We start from the raw sequence: 26306 nt of genomic DNA, 5'->3' as shown, positions 1-26306 counted from the left end.
ATTAAAGAGAGAGTTCACCTAAAAAGAATGGTTTTTTTTTTATGGGTTTTTGGTTAAATGCTAGAAATAAGGTCTGTGGTGAACTCAATCTCAATATATTTTCACGTTTTATTCTATGATATAAAATTCTAAACTATTATAACTCGAACTCTCAGGGAAAATGTTTTTAAACAAAGACTGAAAGAGTTGTCGGAAGCTTAGTGATGGTGACTATGTTTAGCTTTTGAATTCTGCCGATTGTATTTACGCTTCAAAATTTATAAAAGTTGTGTTAATTTGTGAAGATTATCACAATGAACAAAACATGTAAGAACTATAAGCTTTTGTTAGTCACAGACATTATTTTTGCAATAATCCAAAAGCCAATGGAAAAATCCTATTGGGTTTTTGTCAAGGGAACCAGGGTGATGCTAACTTCCGGGTTGGGCAACAAAAATATTTCATTCCTGTACCTCTCTAAAATCTTAAAAATAATTTTCTTTGTGTTCATTTTTTGGATGAACTATCCCTTTATTACAAAAGAAAACAAAAATTTATTGGGCGTAATTAAATATACAAATTTAAGTGTGGCAAAAAATTGTGGCCCACTAATGCATCCACTGGTTAATTAACCTCGTTCCTCTAGTCTCCACCTTCTTCCTTCCCAGGACTATCAAGCTAGTGACGGCAGGGAAGCGAGTCACCATATCCTGCAGGGACTCACAGAACTTCCCAAATATTCAAACCCTTAAATAACATATTGGCCTCTGTTTCCTAGCCCGGTTCCAGAAGCTCTTTCTTCCAGGCCATCAAGAAGCTTGGTACATGATGTCCCAAAGAATGTTTTTGGCCACCACGTCCCTTGAGGCACCACTATTGGCCTTTCTGATGCCTGAGGCAGAAAATACCCATGTCCTTTTAAAAACTACTCAAGTCTTGGAGCAGGTAAAGGAGAGCAGAAGAACTAGGGCATGTATGTGTGCTTAGTAGTAGTGAGGGCTGAAAAATTGAAGCATGAGAAGTTTTTAAATGAGAATGCCTGAATAATTTGTTGTCAAATTATTCCAGTATGTCATCATCGTCTAGAGTGACTTCCTGGTTTACCTCTAGATCTACTCATTCCCTGCCCTTAGACAGAGTGGGGTTGTAGGTGGAATGGACAAAAAAAAGGCCTTCCTCATACCAAAGACTAAAAGCTTTTCCTGTGGCAAAGGAAGAAGGCAGAGCTAAGCTACAGGAAGAGAACTAAAGGAGAACATGATGTGGGACGGTGAGGTGGATTTCATGCTGAGCTCCACAGGAAGCGTCAGAGTTTCCTGTGACAGTAAGTAACAAAATACAACCATTTGACTTAATTATTATTTGATGATAACGTCTGAAACATAAGTAATGTGGGGATGCTGATTTGATAAGTCCAGTTTTTATAAAGTTTTTTCAATTTGCCCATGAAAAAAACTAAGGTGTTCTGGGAGTTAAGAGCACTGCTATGTGGTTGCTACAGTGTTCCGGGTGGTTAAAGGTCTCAACTCAAAAGACCCCAATCCGAATGTCCCTATATGACTTGGGTCCCTCCTACAGTCTATTTTTGCCAGTTTTATCATCTGTCAGGCAAAAATTGTACATTGGACAGATTAATGTAACAGGTGTGACAGGAGTTTCATCGAAAGGTTTCCAAACCATTAAGGGTTAGTTCACCCAAAAATAAAAATTCTGTAACAATCATGTTGTCTTAAATGACTTTTGTTCATCTTCTGAACACAAATGAAGATATTTTTAATAAAACCTAAGAGATTTCTGTCCCTCTATTGAAAGTCCATGCAATTTTGTGTTTCAAAAAGTTAATAAAAAGATCGTAAAAGTAATCACGATATTAAATCCAAGTCTTCTGAAGAGACACGACTGCTTTATATGATGAACAGATTTAATTTGTTTACTTATAAACATTGATCAATACAAAGAGGTCATCAAATATAGTAAATGGAAGCTCAACCGCACTTGCGTGACATGTGAAAACAAACCTCACTGGTTCTTGTGGAAGCTCAGACATGCATGCTTGTTTTGGGTGAATGTACTTTCAATGTAGGAAATAACTCAGGTTTTATTAATAATATTTTCATTTGTGTTTCAAAGATGAACGAAAGTCTTATGGTTTTGAGGCGACATGGGCATGAGTAAATGATTAAATGACAATTTTCACATTTGGGTGAACTATCCTTTTGAATATAAGCAAAAGTAATAGTGAAGCCTTAAAGTATCTCAACCCATCAAATGATAATTGATCACAACTTTAAACACACTTGAGAAAGTATAGCGTGATTAAAAAAAAGCATATTAAACAAAAATGGTTTGCACAAACAATGGCTTCACTGCACTAATTAATTAATGGTAAGGTAAACAAATGAAAAGACCTTATCAGCATGGGCACATATGGCCCTGCTGAAATTAAGGAGCCAGATTAGCCCGACCAACCGAGCATGAAATGATGCTCAAACACTTACTCGCATTCTCCAGGCACCGCACAGCCCCCGTGAATCAGATTACAGCCCTGCTTGCAGATCGCTGAGAGAGGAGAGGGAGAGAGGGAGGGAGGAGAGTCAGTCTTGTTTGTGTTGCCTTACAAGTGCGACAAGATAAATTCATCATGCTCGCTGTGACAGAAGACAACTTTATGGCCTGAACACACACATACGCTTGCCCTTATCCACCCCCATTACGGCCACCTACTCGTACCCATGCTCATTAGGACGGTGACTGGTGATTTACTGCCTTTCTTTAGTGCATTACATACACACACACGCACTCACAGCTTCGGGAACAGAGGTGTTTAGGTTGTTTGCAGAGGTGGGTTAAAGACATCAAAAACCCCAGCATCACCCAAATTAATTGAGCTAATGGAAAGTGTGACTCCAGGGCTGCAGAGGTGTTGTTTACAACACAATCTCACCTCCAGGCAGAGGAGCAAAGATCGCAGGGCTGTGAAAACACTGATAGCAGCAGGTCTCTTTACAGGGTGGTAAAGGGCAAGATTTAACAGGGTTCCTCTCTATATGCTTTAAGACATCTGTCAGCCCTAGTTCATCCTTCATCAAGGGCAATGTGACTAATAATACTTGGCTACATATTGGGGGTGCATGATATATGGTTACTTTTAAACCGTTAGGTTCAAGTGAATGTCTATTTTTATATAGTGTATGTTGTGATATGTATGTTGCGTATGTTGTGATGCCTAAATTGTATCTTTTGAAACAATTAAGTTTAGTGCAGTGTTGTAATTGTTAACAAAAACTAAAAATGTTGACAAAAGCACATTACAAAACTACTACATTTTAAACAAATCAAATCAATACTAATAAATAGCTAATAAATAATATAATAGTTGACAAATAATACTACAATAACACTGTTTTATGTCTATTTTTTTTATCCAAAATAGTATAGAATTTGAATATCGGCCATTTATTGGTCATAACATTAAACTGAAATGCTAAGTACAAAATACAGATGATGGTCAACAGCACTAACCCGTCCGGCAGTCCACTCCCATCCAGCCATCTAGACATACAATATTTCCTGATGGATCGCAGCGGTAGTGGCCGAAGTAGTCGTCGCGGGGCCGGCACTGTTTGTTGCACTTACTCCCATAGTAGTTCTCGTCACACCTGACCCGAATGCGGTACTCGATGTGGGCTATGGTGCCGGGGTGCCGGATGGACTGCCAGTGGTCACCGGGATTCACCATGCTGGCATGAATGGTGCGTTCGATCAAATTCTCCTCACCAGCTGGAGAAAACAGAAGAGTAGAAACAGAGATCATGTGCTTTGTTAATAATCAGAATTTAAAACAAATGTCATACAATAACAATTATGACTATTTAATTATTTAAAGGCCTATATTTTTTAGTCTGCTGTTTTGTATTAAATAATAATGAATAATAAATAATATGAATTATATAATAAACAATATAATAATTATTAAAAAATAAAAACACTTCAAGACCTCAAAACAAATATAGAATTTAAGAAATCAAATTTCTACAATACAACTTATTCATTCCAATAATTTACACATCTAAGACCAAGCTAAAACATATTCACACAACCAGTACAACGTGATAACAAACGGGTGCGTTCATCAGCTGCAAGTCAAAAGACAGGACAGACCCTGATTTAAAGCTATAAACTCTCTAGTGATTCAGACTATCCAGTCCCTGCCAACTTCCCGCCTCGCAAATCCATTCAGACAAATCAGTGCACGACAAAGACACTCACACATGAATGACACCATTGCCAAAACAAAGGGTTTTAAATCGGCTCTCAGTTAACAATCCAAAATCAAGTACTTTATTGGTGATTATTATGGCTCATATTCATTTAAACACATCTCTTAACTCTAAGTGTTCTTTGCTCCATGGACATGATAACTCAAACCATGCAGCTTATGTGAGGAGAGGTGTGATCAGACTTATGATTTTTAGTGAGCAGACAATAAAATGCGCATAAAAAAAAGAGCTGAGTCATATCTAGGGACCAGAATTTTATATAGACTTAGGGTTGGGCCAGTAACCACCAAGCAACCATCCAGAAAACCCTAGCAACAGCATCACAATCTTCTAAAATCCACTCTGAACACTATAGCAAATGCATAAAAACACCTTTGCATCACGGCAGCGACTTGCACGAGCAAGAATCATTCACATTTCTAGTGAGTTTTAGTTAAAATCTAGTTCTTCTAATGAAAATGTTGATGTCTGGCCAGAGGGAGGGGTGTGAGTTTGACTGCTGTTACCAGGGAGATCTGGGCAAAAGCGGCAGGCAGAGCGGCCCACGACTTTCAGCTTAGCCCTAACCGTCCTTGAAGGACCTGGATCCCACCCTAGTCCTAATCATCAAGCACATTGTCCAGGTCCACCAGGACATGGACCCTCAATACGATTCCCTCCTCCTAGCGAGAGTGGTTAGCACTCACATTAAGAGCTCCATTTTCCCAAGCTTTCCCAGCCTCTCTGCAAAGAAAGCAATCTTTATCGCAGTGGGATCGGAGACAGCAAACAATCACGGTGGAAACGGGGGGCCTGCGATTTCCTCTTTCCCGACGCGCAGAGCGCGTCCGCGTCTTTCTCCTCTTGCAAACACACATGCGGGGCGCACATACACATACCTTCCTCTCTGTCCCCTGACAATGTCTACCGAATTAAGCAACAAAAACAGAAATAGCCCTGGCGTTTCCAGATAAAGAACAATGGAGCGAGCTTTTGCTGGCCCGTTCTGCCCAATGTCTAAACACCGGGCAGTCCAGAGCCCTTCCTGCAGAGTAAACACAACGTTACAGAACTTTTCCTGAGACCTGCAAGGCCCTACATTGCACACGTACACAATCGAACCGTTCTGACAGATAGAACAGAATTATTTATTTAAGACATCTATAAAAGATGCATGTTGGCTAATTCCGTCAGTTGGACTAGAACAATGTCCCACCGCCCCTGGAACAAAGTCCCGATTCCTGAGATGACATGACGCATTGTGCAGGCTAAACTTTATTCACCCGAGCAAAGAGTGAGAGACACATTTTTGCCCTTGCTTTTCTGACAGACAGACGAGGCGGTGTTGGGACGTGTCCGGTTTAAGAAAAGAGGTGCGGCAGCTCAGAGCGTTCACACTGCATACTAAACGAGTAGCATCAAACAGAATTGGAGAGAGGAGGATGCACTGGCTCTTTTGTTGCCAAGCCTTGCGTGAGTACAGACTGCAGATAGTCACATCAGACAGACCTTGGCAGAGTTCTCTCTCTATGACAAGATCATTAATGTCTGGCACGCCTCTCTACTATGGGCTTGTGTGATAAATGAAGCCACTGTCTCAAACAGAGCCCTGCCAAGTCATTGAGAGTGCTCCAGATCATCAAAGAGAGCAGGTCAATTTCAAGCATTTCTAATCAATGGTCACTAGAGCTTACAGGTGGTCTGGTGAACACTTCTATGGTCATTTTTTCAAACTCTAAAGCTAATTTCATAGTTAGCATTTTACGTGTCCAAAATAATTTATATAATATTTTATAAAACTATAGTCATCACCAAAAAAAGTCTGAAAATATTACTTTTTTGGTAATGAGGCACACAAATAGAGTTTTTTGTACACATCACGTCTCATTTAATTTCAAACTCTTTACACCGCTGTAGTAAAAAAGCACAATAACGTCTGGGGAAAAAAATGGTTCTGTGTGGTGGAAATGATGGCACGGCTGCGGAAGCATACTGAAATGCATATTTCAATCTTTCTTTAGATTAGCTTTAAAAGTAATAACGCATATTTTATGATGGGTTTTTATAGTGGTATAAGGGTAAAACAATAAAATCTATACATAAAATTCAATTGAAAAGTAGAAAAAAGTAAATTATGTAGGAACGTTTCCAGCCTAGGGAAGTTTTTGTGTGACTATCATACAACAAAAAAGAAATAATAAAAGGAAAAACAAAAACAAAAACAAATCACAAACTAAAAAAAAAAAAAAAAAAAAAAAAAAAAGGATGACCATTTTAGTCAGTCTGGGCAGCGCTTCCCAAGAGCATCGTAAGCCTAAGTTAATTGTAGAACAATTGCCACCAATGGTCTCTATGATCAGCTTAGACTTACGATGCTTTTCGGAAAGTAGCCCTGGTCAGTATAGCTCAAATCACAGATTAACTCTTTCCCCAGAAAAAAGTTGCCATTTTTGATAATTTTCACAAAACTTTGGCTGCCAGAATATTTTGTTGCATGAATATCTGAACATGCAATATATCAAAAGAATGAACAGAGCCTCTGCTTTAAACAAAAAAAAATAAAAATTTTTATCAACATTTGAATGTGTTTCATAAACAATATGTTTCTCTCATACTACAATGCTTTTATCACTTGTTTCTGCTTCTTTTTTTGCCCATGTTTTGATCCTGAGATTCTCTACTCTTTCAGAAGTTGCTTAATAGCGCCCCCTACCATATAACAGTGAAAACATAGAAAGCTGGAAAATTCCGTCAATTGTGAGGAAGCGTTGTCTCAAATTATGGAAAATTCCGTCAATGGCGGGGAAAGAGTTAAACAAAACCAGACCTGCACTCCATCTCTCTGAAGTCATGCTCAATATAGTACTGATGGGCAAACTCCATGGAGAAGAGGCCTACAAGATGCTTGACTCACTGCAGTGAGTCAAATGAGCGCCCTCTGGGCCACTGTTTCAGGCTGAAGTGCATGCAAAGTGCAGGGAAACGAAAAACAGGACATAATGACTTCAAGCAGAGGGAGAGGCGCGTGTTTGTATTTGGACTTTTACAGACGCTGGGATATACAGTGATTCTACAGATCACATCCGCAGATCAAAGCCATGTCCCCCTCTGTTTCTCCTGTTTTACCAGCGTTCACCTTTCTTTTGCATACGTCGAATTCCTTCGCCTGACCCTTCCCTACCGACAATTCCTCAAGCCAGACAAAGGCGGTGGGAGAAAACAGGATACAGCTGTGGAATTATGGTGCCCATGTTGATTCCCCAAGATCCATACATGCTGGAAGCCCCCAAGAACCAGGCTTAGGGGGATTACAACCCAAGATCTCACATTCAATTGAGATTTTTATTCAAGCATGAAAACAAATATGTTGTTGCTGCAACTTATGTGTATGTGTATGACTCAATACTCAAGATCTTCAGGACATTTCACCCAGCGGTTACAGTCAACAGAGGTCTTCAGATGATCAGATTTATTGGGAAATCTTGGTGGACTTGCGTGCACTACTGAAGCATGTGTGGAAAATGCAAGATTGCGCTTGTTTGAGTTTTTAACTACACATGTTTGTGATGTCCCCTCCCTATGGAATGCTTTGAAAGCTCAGGTAATGATTCTTGGGTAAGCAACACATCCTGTCAATATATCTGTCAAAAATTATGAGCCCCTGCTTAGTGCGGTTAAAAATATCAAACTCAATACATAATTCTAAACCCTCAGTGATGAAAACGGACAACTTTCACACTTAATGCACACCACAAAGTCCTTAAATAACCCCATCCATGCCCAATAAAACCCTGACACACCCAACGAATTCCCCCGCGCTAAAATTACAACACGTCAGCGGGGCAGCTTTAACACTTTCATCTCATCATCAAGGATCAGACTCAATCTCCACAAATGAAGTCATCCCTTACAGCACCAAACTACAGACTAACAGCGCACAACGGCCATTATGAGCAACAAACCCAACCCAGAGAGGCTTCAGCAGCCTGCAGCAGTGAATCATATTGGGATTACAGAGGAATACTCACTGTTTTGAGTGGAGTTATCCCAGTCCCAGGCTTCCAGGATGAGTGTGTAGGATCGCTGAGGGAGAAAGAGAGAGAATATGATTATGAGATGAAATATTAATATGCTATTGAAGAAGAAACAACAAAAAACAAGCAGATTTTTGTTTTCTTAATCAAATATCATTGGTGCAAAAGTAGCTGCACTGATATGGTAGGTATATGAAGTATGCTGATACTATAATTCAGGGATTCACCAACTTTTTTATCAGCCGAACCCTTTTGACCTAAAATATTTAGTTGAAGTACCCAGAGATTTTAAATTAATATTTCTATAATTTAACACATTCGCCTGTATTTAAAATCATTTAATGTTAATTGGGCTTTTTTTTTTTTTTTTTATGATTTAATGACTTATTAGCCTTTCAGCCACTTACAAACCCCCTGCAGGTCCCTTTTGAACCCCAGTTTGGAAAACCCTGCCATAACCCGTAAGTTTACAAAAAAAATATATATACAGGTGCTGGTCATATAATTAGAATATCATCAAAAAGTTCATTTTTTTATTATAAATTATTTTTAAAAATGAAACTTTCATATATTCTAGATTCCCTACATGTAAAGTAAAACATTTCAAAAGTTTTTTTTTTAAATTTTGATGATTAGAGCGTACAGCTCATGAAAGTCCAAAATTCAGTATTTCAAAATATTAGAATATTTCCTAAGATCAATCAAAAAATGGATTTGCAAAACAGAAAAGTTCAAGTTCTTTAAAGTATGTTCTTTTGTGCACTCAATACTTGATCGGCAGGACATATTACAGCAAATGACTTGCTCCTAGCACAAATTACTGCATCAGTGAAGTGTGGCATGGAAGTGATCAGCCTGTGGCACTGCCGAGGCACTATTGAGCCTTCAGATCATCTGTATATTGTTGGATCGACTGTTTCTCATCTTTCTCTTGAAAATATCCCATAGATTCAGGTCAGGCATATTGGCTGGCCAATAAAGCACAGTAATATCATGGTCAGCAAACCACTTGGAAGTGGTTTTTGCACTGTGGGCAGATGCTAAAGTCCTGCTGGAAAAGGAAATCAGCATCTCCATAAAGCTTGTCAGCAGATGGAAACATAAAGTGCTCCAAAATCTCCTGGAAGATGGCTGCATTGACTTTGCACTTGATAAAACACAATGGACCAACACCAGCAGACGTCACGGCCCCCCCAAATCATTATTGACTTCAGAAACTTCACACTAGACTTAAAGCAGCTTGGATTCTGTGCCTCTCCAGTCTTCCTTCAGACTCTGGGACCATGATTTCAACATGAAATGCAAAATTTACTTTTATCTGAAAAGAGGACTTTCGACCACTGTTCACTGTCCAGTTCTTTTTCTCCTTAGCCCAGGTAAGATGCTTCTGACGTTGTCTCTGGTTCAGAAGTGGCTTGGTAGTCCTTTTCCTGAAGATGTCTGAGTGTGGTGACTCTTGATGCGCTGACTCCGGCTTCATTCTACTCATTGTGAAGCTCTCCCAAGTGTTTGAATCGGCTTTACTTGACAGTATTCTCAAGCTTGCGGTCATCCCTGTTGCTTGTGCACCTTTGCCTACCCAATTTCTTCCTTCCAGTCAACTTTGCATTTAATATGCTTTGATACATCACTCTGTAAACAGCCACCCCATTCAGTAATGACCTTCTGTGACTTACTCTCTTTGTGGAGGGTGTCAATGATTGTCTCCTGGACCATTGCCAAGTCAGCAGTCTTCCCCATTAGTGTGGTTTCAAAGAACAAGAGATACCCGGAATTTATACTGTAGGGATGGTCATTTAATGAAACTCAAATGTAAATATTCTAATATTTTGAGATACTGAATTTTGGACTTTCATTAGCTGTACGCTCTAATCAACAAATTAAAAAAAAAAAAAACTTTTGAAATGTTTTACTTTACATGAAGGGAATCTAGAATACATGAAAGTTTCATTTTTTAGAATAATTTACAATAAAAAAATGAACTTTTTCACGATATTCTAATTATATGACCAGCACCTGTATATATCTAACATTGCTTGATAACCAATGGATGGGGTATTGTGGGCGGATACAAGGTTGTATCTAAATTGTTCTAACTGATGTACAGTGCATTGTTATGTGGTTAATAAGGTATTTTAGGTGGTTTCAAACTGACCCAGGTCAAAAGATGTGTGTCAGGTACCTCTTCCAAATATAAATGACCCGTTTTATATCCTCCAGGTAAAAATCAAAAAAGAAATAGCACAACTCTAAGCAAACAGCAGAAAGAGTGCCAGATGATTTACACAGTTTTAATGCGCTCAGGATTAAAAGCGTCTGCTAAATGTTAAATGTAAATGTAATACTGAGGGTTAGAGGTTTATTCAAATCCCTAACCTCAAGCATGAGCAATAGAAATAGTGATGTTTGCCTTAGCAAGCAGTGCTAATGAAATGACATAGATACTAAAGCTCCATTACAGTCCTCTCTCATGACAGCAGGCAGCATTTATAAGACTTGAGTTAGGTTACACTCGAGATGGAGGGAGGGAGAGATTTTCAGCCACACCTTGGATGTTCAAACTAAAATTGGAAACATTCTTGATGCTCTTCTAATATCTGACAGTCCATCTACTAGAATGTTCCCTATAGTCCCCAACTGATCACAATTATCAGCTTTCATGAAATCAAAAACAGGCCACTGAAGCAGGGCATCTTCCAATAAGAAAAAGAAACATTTAACTGATGTGTTTCCTTCAGCGACAAGTTTCATGACACCACTTTTAGCACTTTTATAACTTGAGAATGAATTCTCCTGAAAAGGTATCTATTCTGTCTCCAATTGTCTAGGTCACAGCATTTGAAATTCTGCGAACATAAATTCATACATAAAAAGTACGAACATACGAACATAAAAGTCTTACGGTCATGCATAAAGGCAAGAGATAAGGTGCTGGAGATCTGTTTTAAGAGATGAGCCAAAGATTTAAAATAGCACTATGGTTCTCTATCGTTAATAAACTGAATGCTTGCGCACATGCACAAACAAAAACAACCTCAATGATGAGCAATTATACCACTTATATTGACAGAAAAATGAAAGAAAATAATGGGAAGAAAAAAGGTCATGTGCCACACTTGTCATGCTTGGTTCGATTAAAACAAACAGTGCAATTGCTCTGTTAGTGCGGTTCATTTGTGAACGCTGCCATCCGAACCCTGGTGTGCACCAAACAAGCGGACCGAGACCGTTGAAAAGATGGGTCTCGGTCCGCTTCCAAACGAACTCTGGTGCGGTTCGAATGATATATGAAAGCAACACGGACCAAAGACAGGAAGATGAGACCCTAAAAAGGACAGAATCCTCACGCATATCGTTTTTTCTCATCATAGTCGCGAGTTTCCCCATCACAGGCATCAGACGCGCGTCTCCACGCAGCAGATCGTTTGTATGTGTGACGGAGGGATTCCTGCCGCTGTTTTGACTCCTTTACACATTTTATAAGCTCTTCACGAGTTCCCAGCTGGCCAAAATACCATCATATGCAGGCTACACACACACAACAAGCAAATTTATCTCAGCACACAGCATTGTTTTGGATGTTCGGTAAGTTCCGTCTCAAAATAGGCAATACGTCATAAAAACCGACCAATCAGGTTGTGAACGTATCCCTATGCCTTTAGGTTCGGTATCTATTGGTTCGGTGATAAAATTGCCAATCTGAACGCTAATCGGACCAGGACTAAATTTTATTTTTTATTTTTTTTTGGTCTGGACCAAACGAATTACAAGTGTGAACGCACCCTAAATCATCCTAGTGTATTGAAATTTCCTTGCTAGAAATTCCCAGATTGTACTTTGAAAACAAGTGAGCATTGGCTGTTCACTATATTCACTTCAATCGACTTAACAGCTACAACAAAGATACACGTTCACATGTCAAACAACAAAGTTGTAGGTTAGGTTGAATTGATAGTCCCATTATATGTATACATGCTGGATCACAATGGATTTGGATATCACAATATCTAGGTCTGTTAGTCCAACTTCACAAAAACCGGACTAAAGCATAAAAATGAAATGACTGAAATCAGACTTTCAAATTGCACCTAAACACACTGAGCGATGAGACCTGCTAGATTTACACACACATCTTGTTCATCTCCAGAGGTGGAGTGAGAGGGGCGGAGCCAGATGGCGTGGACGTGTGTGTTGGAGAGGTTGGGGGCTGTGGGCCGGTCTGGTGGATGCAGTCAGGGATTAGCGGCAGCACCAGGTCTGTCTGGATGGGTTGGAGTGGGTGGGCCACATATCCATGCAGACGTACAACAGATGCGTCTTAAAAAGATGGATTATTTGACATGAACGTGGATCATCCCACGACATGCTGCAGGGCTTCTGACCCCTCCTCCCATCCCCCAACACAGGGGGCGGCCGGCGTGAGAGAGCGTATTAGTGGGGTCTCGTGGTAGCAAGCATCTGCGTGGACACGAAATGTGCGTGTTTGTGTGCGCACTCTTATCTGTAAATGTGGATTTGGTCCAAAGCTCCATCAGTAAATGAATATGCTGGATTGATCTGGTTGGCCGCGCACATGTGGTCATGCGTACTGGAGCATGGCATGCACGTACCCAAGGAGAAAGGTCAGAATGTCAGGGTGTGTGCGTGTGTGAGAGAGACACGGTAACACGGGGACAGTCCTGTTCCCACACACTTGGTCTCTGATTAGCTGGATTATGTGACAGCTGCCCAAAGGGCTAGATGCGGATAAAGACTAGTGGGGGAGGTGACCAGTGAACAAAGACCTCCATCTAAAACCCATCACTGTGAGACACCATCAACCTGAGTCTCGTGACACTCCGAGAACATTCCTCTGGCCACACACACACACACCCTCCGACCCCTAGAAGTGGCCCGACACACAACGGCGGCACACTCGCACCCAAGCAAGCTCCCTTGGAGATGCATGCTGCCGTTTCACTACAAGTAATTCTTCCCTCCTTATCGTGGACTACTTTCGCTGATAGCGAGGATATTTATAGCAGGCTGTGAACAAGCTAACACAGAACGCCTGGCATGGACGTACTTGAGCCGTTACACATCACAAGCAAACCTTTGGGCGCTCGCATACTTGCAGTCGTGTTTGGACGTTAAGCCTGTACACACCCTGAGTGTGTGTGTGTTTGTGTGTAAGTAGGTGGGTGGCTAGCAGGGTGGTGGTGGAGGGAGCCACAGGTGCAGGTTCCCACAGTCGGTGGATGGGGCAGTTTAAAGAGGGGCAGGGTTGAAATTAGAGGGGGCTGAAGTGAGAGAGGCTAAGCATGACCCTGGAGACCTTTCATCAGGCTTCTCATCAGCTTCAAAAGGCTCCCACGCCACAGTTTCAATTGGCAGCAGCACACACACACACACACACACACACACAAAATCGGCTGCAAAGCTCTGACGTAGTCACACACAAGGTCCTACTGAGTGCAAGCCATATGATTATTACATTAAACAATGTTAAGTTTAATCATCTGATGATCACATGACAAGATGATATCGGGATTTTCTTGCTAAGAGGGTAAAGTGTTTTCACCGGCAGTCATGAACAAGTGACGTCCAGCTGACACAGAGTGCAAGGCGAGGCAGTCAGAGTTTTCACATGCTTTATCTAAAGTACCAAAGCCTTCAGTGCCGCCGAATATCCTACAAAGAGATTGAACGAGAGAAGAAAGAATTATAGAACTAAGTCTGGTCTGCGGAGGAGACACTGAAAGAGTCCAAAAGAGATCAACACAGAAACCTTGAAAAAAAAATGGGTCTCCGTTCCTCTGTGACCTCGGTGAGAAAACGAGTACTTCATTTCCTCATCTGCTTTTGGAAGAGGAACTGCCGAGAGAGGCAAACTTCCCTTGTCTGACCTGCCAGGAAGATACAATCCCCACCCTCTCTGCCGACAGACACGTTACTAGGTTCACAGCAGTTTAACAACCACATATGTAACTTATGGATATCCGTTTTATTAGATATTGCAATTAGCTACGATCAGCTTTTAACTTGCACTGCAAAACACTTGGAAAAGCTGCATCGTTTGCTACATCCATTCATATTCAGATGGACATCTTTAGCCACTGCATCATGTCCCACACTTTTTTTTTTTTTTTTGAGTGTCTGCTTTGTTTTTAAGAATTTACATTCAGTTAACAATAGTCCAACTTTTAAAGCACATACAGAGGTTCATTCATCTTGTTAATTTGGACTCCATCTAACAGTTTTTGAACACAAATACTTGTCTTATGTAAACGCCTCAGAGAAATGCAAAGATCAAGGTCAGATAAACTCGAAACTAATCATACAGGGTTATTTAACTGAACAAGTTACCCAAGACTAGTCATTTTTGAAAATGTCACTTTGCACATCTCTACAAGTTAAAACTATATATTTAATACGCTATATTCAACTACACATTCACAAACAAACAAAACCGTTCACCCTAAATCTGAGAGCCAATCGCACTAGTTCCAGACTTTGATTGATTGTCCTTAGGGGACCCCGCGGGTCATTTATTCATTCCATGGCAAACGACTGCAGCATATAATCTCCATTAATCTGGGATGTCAATCCCATCTTTTTTGCTGAACTGTTGACTGACACAGAGATTTGGGCCAAACAGAGGGCGGAGAGGCAGTGGACAACATTGACCACAACCTTCAATTACCACAAAATGTAAGACACCACCAGGCCAATTAAAGGCCACTGAAAGGCTGAAACAAGAGGAGACTGTTTACCGTCTGTTAGTTTTGGAGCAGAAATTGTCCTTAAGTTTTTTTGACACATTATTATTATTATTATTATTATTAATAATAAAAAAATCCTCATTCCAGTTTGGAAAATGACTGAATGATTGAAGTAGCTAACATGATGCTAAAATACATTTTTCAAAATATTTAGCCTAATCCTAAATGCATTTCATTTCCTAACCACAATGTGGGCCATATGACAAAGATATGCAGCTTTGAATGTATCAGAGTAATGGATCAATATAAAAAAAAAAAAAAAAAAAAAAAAAAAAAAAAAAAAAAAAAAAATGTATTCACTGGTTGCAGTTGATATTGTATATTTAATTGTGCACGTTCATATCCCCTATTTTTATATTCAAATTTCCTTCGTCATTATCTAACGCTCACTTAAAGTTAACCTAAACAGCCTAAATTCACCTGTAGCATTTAAAATGATTGATTTGAGTTTTTGTGGTTTTATTTGTAATTTATTTAGAGAGCACAGTACAGAATAAATACTTCATATCCTTTTAATCAATAATTTATGCATTCATCTATACAATTTTCTTACAATTAACGAGAATTGAGAAGAAACTGTACAACTGATAAGCATAAACTCTGAAACTGGTGTTAATCAGTGCAGTCACCAGTGAGTATTGTATTGTGAAGTAGCCGGTATCGGAAGGATAATGGTGGACATAAAACCTTTAATAAATTCAGCACATTAGAGCCCAAGAACGCCCATCCCCTTTAGGAAGTGCAGTGCAATCGCACAGTATAGATCAATTTATTAAGACAGTGGCGATTCGTGTTCATCCCCAGGGTCCTGCAGCCCAGATTTGATCACAAATGAGAGTACTTTGTTCTCACCAGCCCTCTAGAGCAAGCGATGAGCGATGTGATGGCTGTCACCCACCCCAGCATGACAAGGTCATGTTTGTGTCAACCAAGTCTAGACTTGGTCGGGGAGTGTTCGGGGGTGTTAGGGAGGTCCAGTCACCTCGCAGGGTCCACATCACGCCCTCAACGGTGGGAAGTTGAGGTTGAAAAGCCAGCTCTGTAATCAATCACCCACAAGAGAAAGGTGTCCCCTACTCCATCACCAATACACAGGAGTCTCGGCCACAGTGCCGACAGGGGGTGACCAGGTCGTTTCATTTGCGCTCTTTCTCTCACCCTCTCCTTGTCTGTCAACCTTATATCGATCACACATCCATCTTAAATTCCAAACACAAACCCATTTATTTGTTGCAAGTATCCAGCTTTCTCACAAAACCAGCCACAACAACTCTCTGAGGAAAACAACATTGAGCTTGCAGTCTAATTAAACTAAAGGAAACAACTCCTTGGATCTGGGTAATGACAGGAGAGCAGGGTGGGGAGGGGACGGGATCAAAGAAAACGGCTAGCAAAAATTGCTGGGGAAAAACCTGGAGGAACACCCTAACCCAACCTGTAGCTCAAGAGGGATTCTGGGTGGCTTTGATGGTCTCTCATTCCGAGAACAATGTGCAAAGTCTTTCCCATCCACCCTCGTCGGCAACCCTACCTTCAGCCCCAAACAAAAAGGTTTAGCTGAAAAGGGATTTCTAGGTGGCTTTGTTAGTCCCTCTTCCAGAGAGGAATGTGAAAGGTCTTTCCCACCCATCCTCATCAACATCCAAACCTTGGATAAGCAATCTCTGGCTATTCCAACCCAGAAATCCCTCTTCCACTGCAGCAGTGACCTCTCCACATAACAAAGTACATATGACACGACTTGTTTCGACTCAGTCAATTGTCATTTTCCGCCAGGCTTCCAGAGCACAAAAGCAGACAACAGCTTTGTTTAAGCGGCATTATGGCCCTGGGAGGACAGGAAGATGCAGCCCGACGTGCACTCTGGGCCCTGGAGCCAGTAAATGATATTCTGCGTTCGGTAACCTCCCCTCTTTCAGCAAACTCCCACACGGGGGTTGAGTTCCTACAGACACAATAATAAAGCACCATCATCGACTACAATGCGACTAGTTAACCTTGCATACCCATGAGACACTGTCATCAATAAAGCGAGTCGGACGGTGAGTCTGAAAGGCAGGAACACTAAGCGAGATGCAGATTTATGCTTGTGTAGATTTGGCCAATGCAGTGGACTTGGCCAACACAGGGCACGCTCTGGGTGAGTGTGTACACACACGGCCCATTTAGCATTCCGCTGCTATGCCAACAAGATCATTAGCAATGACAATACAACAAACCCCTCCCCTCTGGGTGCTAATTAAGCAGAAAGGGACAGCAGTGGCCACGAACACACACAGTCAGAGGTACAGTACATACAGTAACACAAGCAAAAGTTGGCATGGGGTTATCACACTCACCCTGATAACAAGGTTTCCTAATGAGATGTACTATATAAATGAGCCAGAACTGAAACATTAAACTACATACAAAATATTATATTATGAAATATTTATATAACATATTTATATGAAACATAAAATATAAGATCATATGCAAAAGTATTTAAAAAAAAATATAAGATCATATGTAAAAGTATTTTAAAAACCTTTAACCTGTAAAGTACTAATTAAAACAAAGAAGTGGGGGGGGGAATTCACAGATCATATTGCACATCTTAGAAAAACATAGATTAATAATAAGAAAAGTAAGAAAGTAATAAGAAATAATAAAAAAATATATAAAGAAAGATAAATTAATCAATATATAATACAGAAAAATATTATATTAATTTATTAATATGAAATATATTAATTTATAATTTAAGATCTACTTCCAACATTCTTCAGGGATGTTATTTTTTATTTTCTTTCTGGCTGAGCTAAAATCACTTAACCACAAAGATATGCATATAACTAGCTGTTTAAAATGTAGGCTACAATATGTCACACCTTGTAGTTGCTCATTTCGACAAAATCAATTGAAATTACAGGAAAACTTACTATTATGTCCATTAAATATATACAGCATCTATATAAAAATTTAAAAATTATTTAAAAAAAATTCTGATAGGGATGTCCCGATCAAATTTTTGTGCCCCTGAAGACAATGTTAGAGATGTCTATAATTATGAACATGGGACTTCTGATATAAACTTCTTGTATTTATGTACAATAAGTAGAATAACTGCAGCAAAAAGAAAAAAAGTGGAGAAATGCAACAACGTCTCTCAGTCTGACTGCAGATAAAAATAAGCAGTAAGTAAATAAATGACTTTCAGGTGATTTGTTACAAAAGTGTGCATCAAATATGCTAAACATGGAAGCTTGAACGTACCATACCAGACTGGTTCTCACGCATCACGCATACACATTCAAGCTTCTTCTTTTGCTTTTAATGGCGGATGGCAAACCCACTTGAAGGTGAATTTTCTGCCACCTACTGCACGACAGCTGATGTAAAATAAAGGGTCGGGCTTAGGATAGTCGAGATCGACTTGGGACATCCCTATTTTCTGATGTTATCCAAGAGCAAGCCAATCATATAACCTGATAATGGTTTTGATTAAAAAGATTTAAGCATGATTTCAAACACACTCATATAATGTACTTGACCATAAAAAAGTATAGACATATATATTTTAAAGACGTATAGTATAGTATAGTATAGTATAGTATAGTATTAGTGATACAAAAAAGGCAAGTTACATCAATCACCAGTATGCACATCAGCGACCATTCAGATTTTCTCAATTTCAGATACGGTTTAACTGCAGCATTTGTAGAAACTGAGACTAGCATGGCTGCTTGGCAGCAACAGAAACAGGCTGTGAGGTTGGAAGCTGCCATATCCCAGTGGGCACAGCTCACAGATCTCCCAAAGACGCCGGCCTGGATTAATTCTCACAGCTCTCAGTCCTTCCAAAAAGTGTATTACACAGTGGTCCAGCCATACTAATCTAAAGTAGGCTTCCAAAAAATTTATCTGAACACATCAACCACATCTATGAGACTATTGCACCTGATAGCTGCTCTTACACTAATGTTATGAGCCCAATATGGAATAACACCATTCCATATCCAACTGCACATGGGCTTCCACCCACTTGGCAAGCATCCCTTCGGTTACTACAGTGAGTCGGCCATTTGACACCCTAGACTGCTAGCTCATCATCAAACCATCTGACAAGCCAGTTGTCTCTCTGTCAGTCTTGTCCAGTTACTGTACTGCCTATTACTCCAGTTTCAGCATCTAGTTAAAATGGCAAAGCCATTGCTAAGTAGCTTCATATCTCAGTGAAAAGACCTAGTGGTATAGCAAGCTAGCATAGCGCCGGTCTCTCCAGCGAGTTCACAGCCACATGAGCTCCAACTCCATTACAAACATTATCATTTTGAACAAGGTCAGGGGTCAAGCGGGAATTAAACTTGCTGTGTGGTAATGCACTTTAATCACTGCAGCACACCTGCTCGCAATTTATTAGCCCACTGGCTCCCTCAGGAAGGTGCACATGCATTAGTCAGACACAATCACACATGCACCACATCCACGTACACCAACACAGCAAAAACAATCAGGCTCTCCCTGAACAGAAAGAAAAAACGGGCAGTCACATACACCATGTAGTTGTGAATTGTGAAACTGTGCTGCAGCAAAGACAGCATCTCCTCCACAGTGCAAGGGAGGTAGAGCATCATGGGTAGTTGAAAACAATTAGTTGAGCACAAGGATCTAACAATAGAAACAGCTCTCTCTCTCTCACACACACCAGCTTCCAGTGTTATTAGAAAGGGACATCAGGGTTAAGCTCGCTAACTCCCACCTCTTCCCACTGAAAGGACCCCATGTTTTCTATGACCCTTCTCAGGGGAGACAGAAAGTCCATTATAATTGCACTGCCTAATACAATAATGTCCACCACTGTTGGCTTGGTACATTCAACCTAATGGAAGCTCTTCTGTTGGGGGAACCTGTTTATCTTGCACTCTTCATGAGGGCGACGCTCAAGATCTCAACATAGTCTAAAAGCACCAACACGCTTTCTTGGGTACTCAGCTGAAGTACTGCATAAAAGAAGAGTGCTTTTTCTTCAGCTCTCCCTCCTGATGCCAGGCCTAAATACTTGTTCACACGAAGAATGATAATGATAACTGTCATCTGCCAACTTAAAAGCTTTTTAAAGTTGTGTGGATTTTCATTGGCTGTCACTGTCACTGAAAGTGTTTCCAACTATGTAATTTCTCACAATTATTGAAACTTTTTAGTCATAGTTATCATTATAGATATCAACCTTGGTGTGAATGGGCCTTAATCCTTGTCAGAACTGCTGCAGTCATGTTAACGAAGTGCATTTTCAGTTCAAGCGTTTTATTCATTAATAGATTAGCAGCATTTTGGCAGAGGCGCTTCTGCAATCTCTACTCTAAGTAGACCGTTTTTATGGTTTTAAAGAGTCCATCGTGTGGGAGTGATAGAGTAGGAAGTGCCTGGTCTATATGCTTTACAAAGAATCCAAACATTCTCTCTTTATATGCTTTATCACTATTAAACGTCTAGTCAAAACTAGGCAGAAAAACTGTCTGTGTTCACAGAAAACAACATATCCGAAGACAAACTCTTCCAAACCACGTTGTACCATAAGAGGTTGCTTCATAAAGTCACCTCAGGCACATCGCCTCTTAATTGGTCCGGTCTCTCTGCTGCTAAAAATACCTCTACCATGACTGCTGCATTCAAGAGAGGGAAAATGCAGCCTTTCCTTTCATTTAATGGGAAGACATTGGTACAAAAAGCCCTGCTCTGCCCCAGGTCACAAGAAAGAAAATGTTTATTGTGGTGACAGAACAAAAAGCTATTTCAGGGTCAGGAAGGGAGAGAGAGAGAGAAAGAGCATCTCACATCCAGCTAGAGATTCCTCATGATCTTAAACTTCCTGGTGAATCACCACAGCGGGTCTCCATGGAGAGAGAGGAATCAATACTGGTTCTTCCTGTAAAATCACAAACCACTGCAGATGACTGCGAATAGTGCAGCCAGTTAAAACAAAAGCTACTCTGCCTTGACCCATTTATTTTATCTAGGGATGTGTCACAGCAGTCAACCAGCCATCCAATAACTGACTAGTCTACTAGTGAGATTTTCTGTACATGTTGGTGACAGTATGGTAAATGTTTTTGGTAATATATGTGACCCTGGACCACAAAACCAGTCATAAGTCGCAAATAAGGTATATTTGTAGAAATAACCAACAATACATTGGGTCAAAATTATCGATTTTACTTTTATGCCAAAAATCAATAGGATATTAATTAAAGTTCATGTTCCATGAAGACATTTTGTAAATTTCCTACCATAAATAAATATGTCAAAAATGTATTTTTGTGAGTGGATATGCATTGCTAAGGACTTCATTTGGGCAACTTTAAAGGTGATTTTCTCCTTATCTTTTGATTTTGATTCAGATTCCAGATTTTCAAATAGTTGTATCTCGGCCAAAAACCATACATCAATGGAAAGCTTATTTATTCAGCTTTCAGATGAATCTCAATTTTTAAAAAAATGACTGTTATGACTGGTTTTGTGGTCCAGGGTAACATACATGTTTTTAGTATAACATTTATTAATTAGACCAATGTTTTGTTTATTGTTCATGTTAGCTATCACATTAACCAATGTTATTGTATAGAACCTTATTGTAAAGTGTTACCATAGTTTTGATATTTTAGCAGTGATACATTAATTAGCATGCTAATAGCTAGCTGTTAAACAGTTTGCCACAAAATCAAAATATGTTTAACATGCTGTCAACTTATCAATCACACTCTTTCGAGTTGAACTTATTTTATGTAAATGCTCCCTAAAAACACATCCAACTGCATATATCTAACTTGTACCTGTAATTTCCTTCTTTATTAGTAGTAGTTTATTAATTTGGTATCGTTTTTACAATGCAGCATGTTAAATCATGAAACCCACCCACAACTTTACTGGCTTCTGGTCAACCCCCATAAAAGACAATAACAACAACAACAAAAGATGGACATTGCTTACTTGGACATTTTGAGGCCTTGGGGGAGCAGCGATCTATAATCAGTCCCAATCAGCAGCCACCTGCTCTGATGCTGAACTGGACAATTACTGCTTTTTGTTGACCGGAGAAGCAGCCAGCTGTGACTGGCTAATTACACAGTCAATAGTGTAATCAGTTGTGAGGCTCTAGCACTTCTTTCCCAGGTGAGACGAGAACGAGTGGCTCCACTGAAAGATCAGTTAAGGGGGAAGGGAACTCGAAGGGCAATAGATAATTGTTTACTAAAGGCCTATGTAACCGTTTCCTAGCAACTACCCAGCAAGCTCCCAATCAGGTGTGGCTGACGCTGCCGTTTAGCCTTGAAACGTAGTGGTCCTCCACTCTGACGGATGGATACAGCTGCCGTCTCTATCGTCAACATTCACTGTGCCACCAGAGAGGCTCTTGTGCGTAGCGCCTGTCAAACTCTTGAGCTTTGGAGTTACACATCCACTAAAACTGCTTTCTATTAACTTCTAAGAATAAGAAGAAGATAAAGAAGATAAAAGAACCTAATAAGCAGGGCTGGGATTAATCACAATCTACATTAGAACAATTTTGATAAGGATTTCTTAAAAGATTGACCATTAAGTTAAGAGTTTCCTGCATCCCCACCACTGAATCTCCAGCCCCACAGCAAAAGAAGGCATTTTACTCTAGTTTGCAGGCTGAATTAAATGCGATACGGCAAAAAAAAAGCCAAGTACAACAAAATAATTGCTAAAAATGTGTTGCATGCCACAGCGTGGCCAGTGTGGTCTGATTCACAAACAAACAACTCTTATGAACTACTACTTTTTAGTGAATCAAAACAAACAGCGTATCTAGTGCAGTCCAATTCAAAAACAAATTATTCCTTCAGATGAATCATTCAACATGACTTTTCATACTCTTTCACAGGAATTTAAAACTGAAGTGTCATTTTATAATAATTTTACTTGAATTTGACACAAATAGAATCAAAAGCTTTTATCAAATCAAATCAGGAAATCTGTATTGATACTTTAAAGCAAACTATTGAGGCAAAAGCTGTAACAAGACCAATCTCTAACATCAGCAAACAAACAAGAGATATTAAAAAAAGAATATTTTCACGGAAAGATGGCAGACTCAATCTCCAAGACTCTGGGTGAGGTGCTAGATATCTTTATACAATGCACCCTAGATGAGGTTACACCGAGCACATCAAACAGATATCCGGATGCAGAGGCATTCAGGAACACATTCCTCTAGCAATTTCATTAGCTTTCATGGGACACTAAGGAACTGCAAACACACGGCATTGGAAATTCAAACTCAATCACAGGCTTTCAGACGCGAGTCTAGAGCCACAGATCATGTGATCAGAGTTATATAGGGACATATCTAGGTGAAATTTCAAGCGGGGGTCAGAAGAGAAGCAGGTGTAGCATCAAAGCCGGCCCTGAAAGGGTCAGTTTGATAGCATGTTACACATTAACTTTAACGGTTGAGTGTCTGAGTACTGTTTGGTGGGGTAGTAAATGAAAGGTGTTTCATGCCTACAGAAGGGCAGGTTTGCCATCTAACACAGGTGAGTGTGTACCTAACTGGGCTGCCGTGCAAAGCTGACAGTCAATACTACGCAACATCTCTTTTTTGTTGTTGCTGTTGTTGTTGTTTGCGGGTGTGACACTGAACTGCATAAAACATTGCAGCGATTTGCCACCCGATATCAGCATCAGTAATGTACCTGCGTGTCTGGAAAGACACTTGATAAGTTTTTCACATATCAACACAAGAGAGACAACCAGAACACAGCTAGCCTTACAACAAATTTCCATGGTAACTATACTTCCCACTAAAATCCCCACAGTTAGTGTTGCTAAACTACTATAAAAGTGTGATTTAAGCCAACACTGACTAAAATTAACAAAAGAAATCTAGAAGCTTCTTACACGGTTTTGAAGGAGATTCCATATTACTTTATTAGCGTTGTACAATTGGGGAAGAGCAAGGAGGGTTTATGAAGGTTGTAACGTTGTCAGTTTAACATTACAATTATGGCGTTTGTTTTTAATTGTTTTAGAAGTTAAAAATATATAATTTCACAACTGCATTTGTGATTATTTATAGGCTAATAAACTAAGTTAGCAAAACAATAATGGAAAAATACTAAGTTTTTAATAAAACTAATGCGTAACAGACGTTGAAACAACACTCCCCGTTTTCCCCCAACAACAAGAGTAGTAACTATGGTATTTTAGCGGAAACTTTTGTTACCGTGGTAAATTTTTGTAGGGGTAATAAGCTGGTTTGTGTGTCATATCTGAATAACAAGTACACTATGGGAAAGATTCGCATCACTCGCAATAAAAAAGCCAACTGAAACCAACGCAGAAGCTGTGTCAGAACCTACTAAGTCGGAGACATCGTTGTGCACGCGTCTTTCGTTTTTTTTCTAAAATGTATGGCTAGGTAGGCAGCTCACTACGTTTTGAGACACAGCCAGCTAATATTCGCTCATGTTGTTTCAAAACTTACTGGTTTACTTTCCCCCGTTAGGCAGAATGACAGACTCAGTCACCATTCACTTCCATCGAATCTTTTTTCCATTCAGTGCAAGCTAATGGTGACTGCCTATCTCGTGCTCCACGGAAGAAAATAAGACATACAGGGTGAAACAGAATTATTTATTTATGAGTGAACTCTCTTTAAATAGAGTGTGTATGTGTGTTTTACCTTATGCGCACCTTAAAGCAGCCAGTTTCAAACACGCACAGCAAATTAAATATACTATAGATGACCGTCATTATAACAAATAACCCTTTTTTCTAAACAAAAATCGTTAGGACACAGTAAACTACACACCCACGATTAAAAAAGAGACCCTGTCATCACTGTAACAATATAGTGCACTCAACTTCCGAGCAGTGACAGCTCACCGCGGCGCATTATTATTATAGCTCATGAAAAAGACGCGCACTTACCGGCCAGGCGAATTGAAAGGGAATGATGACCTTTCCAACATCGTTCGTTTTGCTGGGGTTGTTGTTCTTTGCAGTCTTAAAAGAAATTATATTTCCACCGAGAACGTCTGTAGATCCAGAGCCAAAGGTGCACTGGCCAGTGGTGGTGACTTCAGACTGGTACTCCTTCAGACACACTTTAAAGTAAGTATCGCACTCGTCCCGAACGCAGCGCTGGTCTTGAGAGTTCCGCGTGCCGTCGCAACATTCCCCGTCCCACAACTCACCGTTTACATTTTCTACAGCAATCAGCTGCAGCTCAAAATAGCCAGAGGAATGGGACACCTAAAAATAACATTTGAATAAAAAAATAAATAAATAAATAAACAGAGGTGCCATAATGCTGGTTGTTTATTATAGAAATGCAGATCGTGCTTGCAAAACTGAGGTAATATTATTTAAGGGAATGTGTAGCGTGCGCTTGTGCATTCAACTCTCCAGAGAATAAGTCTACAATTTTGCTAACCTGTTAGTGCGTAACAGCTATGTATATTTTAAAAGACCATCTAATTGATCCACCCTTCCTTTTATCGGGAATCGTGGTGCAAGTTAACATTTCTTAAATCATGACATTTCCAATTGCATGAGCACATGTGGCTGCGTAATTCAAATATCGATTACATTGAGCAGAATTGATTGAAATCATCAGCCCACACCCATCAACTTTTGCCCGCTGATCACTGCTATGGCAATTAAATCGATCTGCAATACTAGAAACAATCAGCTCTCTCACCTTCGTCCATATCGTTAACAGCAGGCACGCGATTGGGAGCCAATTCCTAATCCTGATACAATTCCACATGCCGCTGATTTATGCGTTATGAATACAAGATGGAAAACGGCCGTTGACCGGCGACAGGATCCTCCGTTCCTGACATGCAAAAAATCACAAGCGTGGTGTGTTTGCGCGTTGATGGTCTAGGCTGATCTCTCCCTCGGTCTGATCACTTCACAGCAAATGATATGTTTCACAGCTACCACACGCCTGAGGAGATCTCGCGTGATTGACAGCTGGTTGAACCAATCACAAAGCCTCCTGCTGATTCGCTTGGCCAACCGCCACTCGAGGGCGGAGCATTGCCAAAACTTACGCTGTCTATTCCCCTGTTTCACAACGAGCACTAAAACGCATGTTCTTTTTTCCGTCAAGAATTTTGACATTTTTGTTATGCAAAAAATCCTGAATTTGTAATATATTAGCTACATGAATGGTTCCTAATTAAATGTATTGAAAATGTAACAGAGTGCTAACACATGTGATAGGCTACACTGTATCTATCTGCATTTATTTAACCATA

At 40.0% G+C, this 26306-nt stretch overlaps 1 protein-coding gene across 2 annotated transcripts in view; it reads right to left on the bottom strand.

Annotated features, from left to right (window-relative positions):
• Positions 1 to 25976, bottom strand: part of jag2b (jagged canonical Notch ligand 2b) — a 48995-nt gene extending 23019 nt beyond the window's left edge. For both annotated transcript variants that reach the window (XM_051875344.1, XM_051875345.1), the window contains exons 1-5: positions 25742 to 25976; positions 24970 to 25293; positions 8267 to 8321; positions 3502 to 3759; positions 2478 to 2538 (exon numbers count right to left, since the gene is read on the bottom strand). In XM_051875344.1, the coding sequence (XP_051731304.1) occupies positions 2478 to 2538; positions 3502 to 3759; positions 8267 to 8321; positions 24970 to 25293; positions 25742 to 25810 (767 nt within the window). In that variant the 5' untranslated portion in view covers positions 25811 to 25976. The remainder of the gene's footprint in view (positions 1 to 2477; positions 2539 to 3501; positions 3760 to 8266; positions 8322 to 24969; positions 25294 to 25741) is intronic.
• Between the last annotated feature and the right edge of the window lie 330 nt (positions 25977 to 26306).

Source organism: Ctenopharyngodon idella, chromosome 20 (assembly GCF_019924925.1).
Source record: "Ctenopharyngodon idella isolate HZGC_01 chromosome 20, HZGC01, whole genome shotgun sequence".
NCBI lineage: Eukaryota > Metazoa > Chordata > Actinopteri > Cypriniformes > Xenocyprididae > Ctenopharyngodon > Ctenopharyngodon idella.
This window is presented reverse-complemented; position numbering and strand designations above follow the sequence as displayed.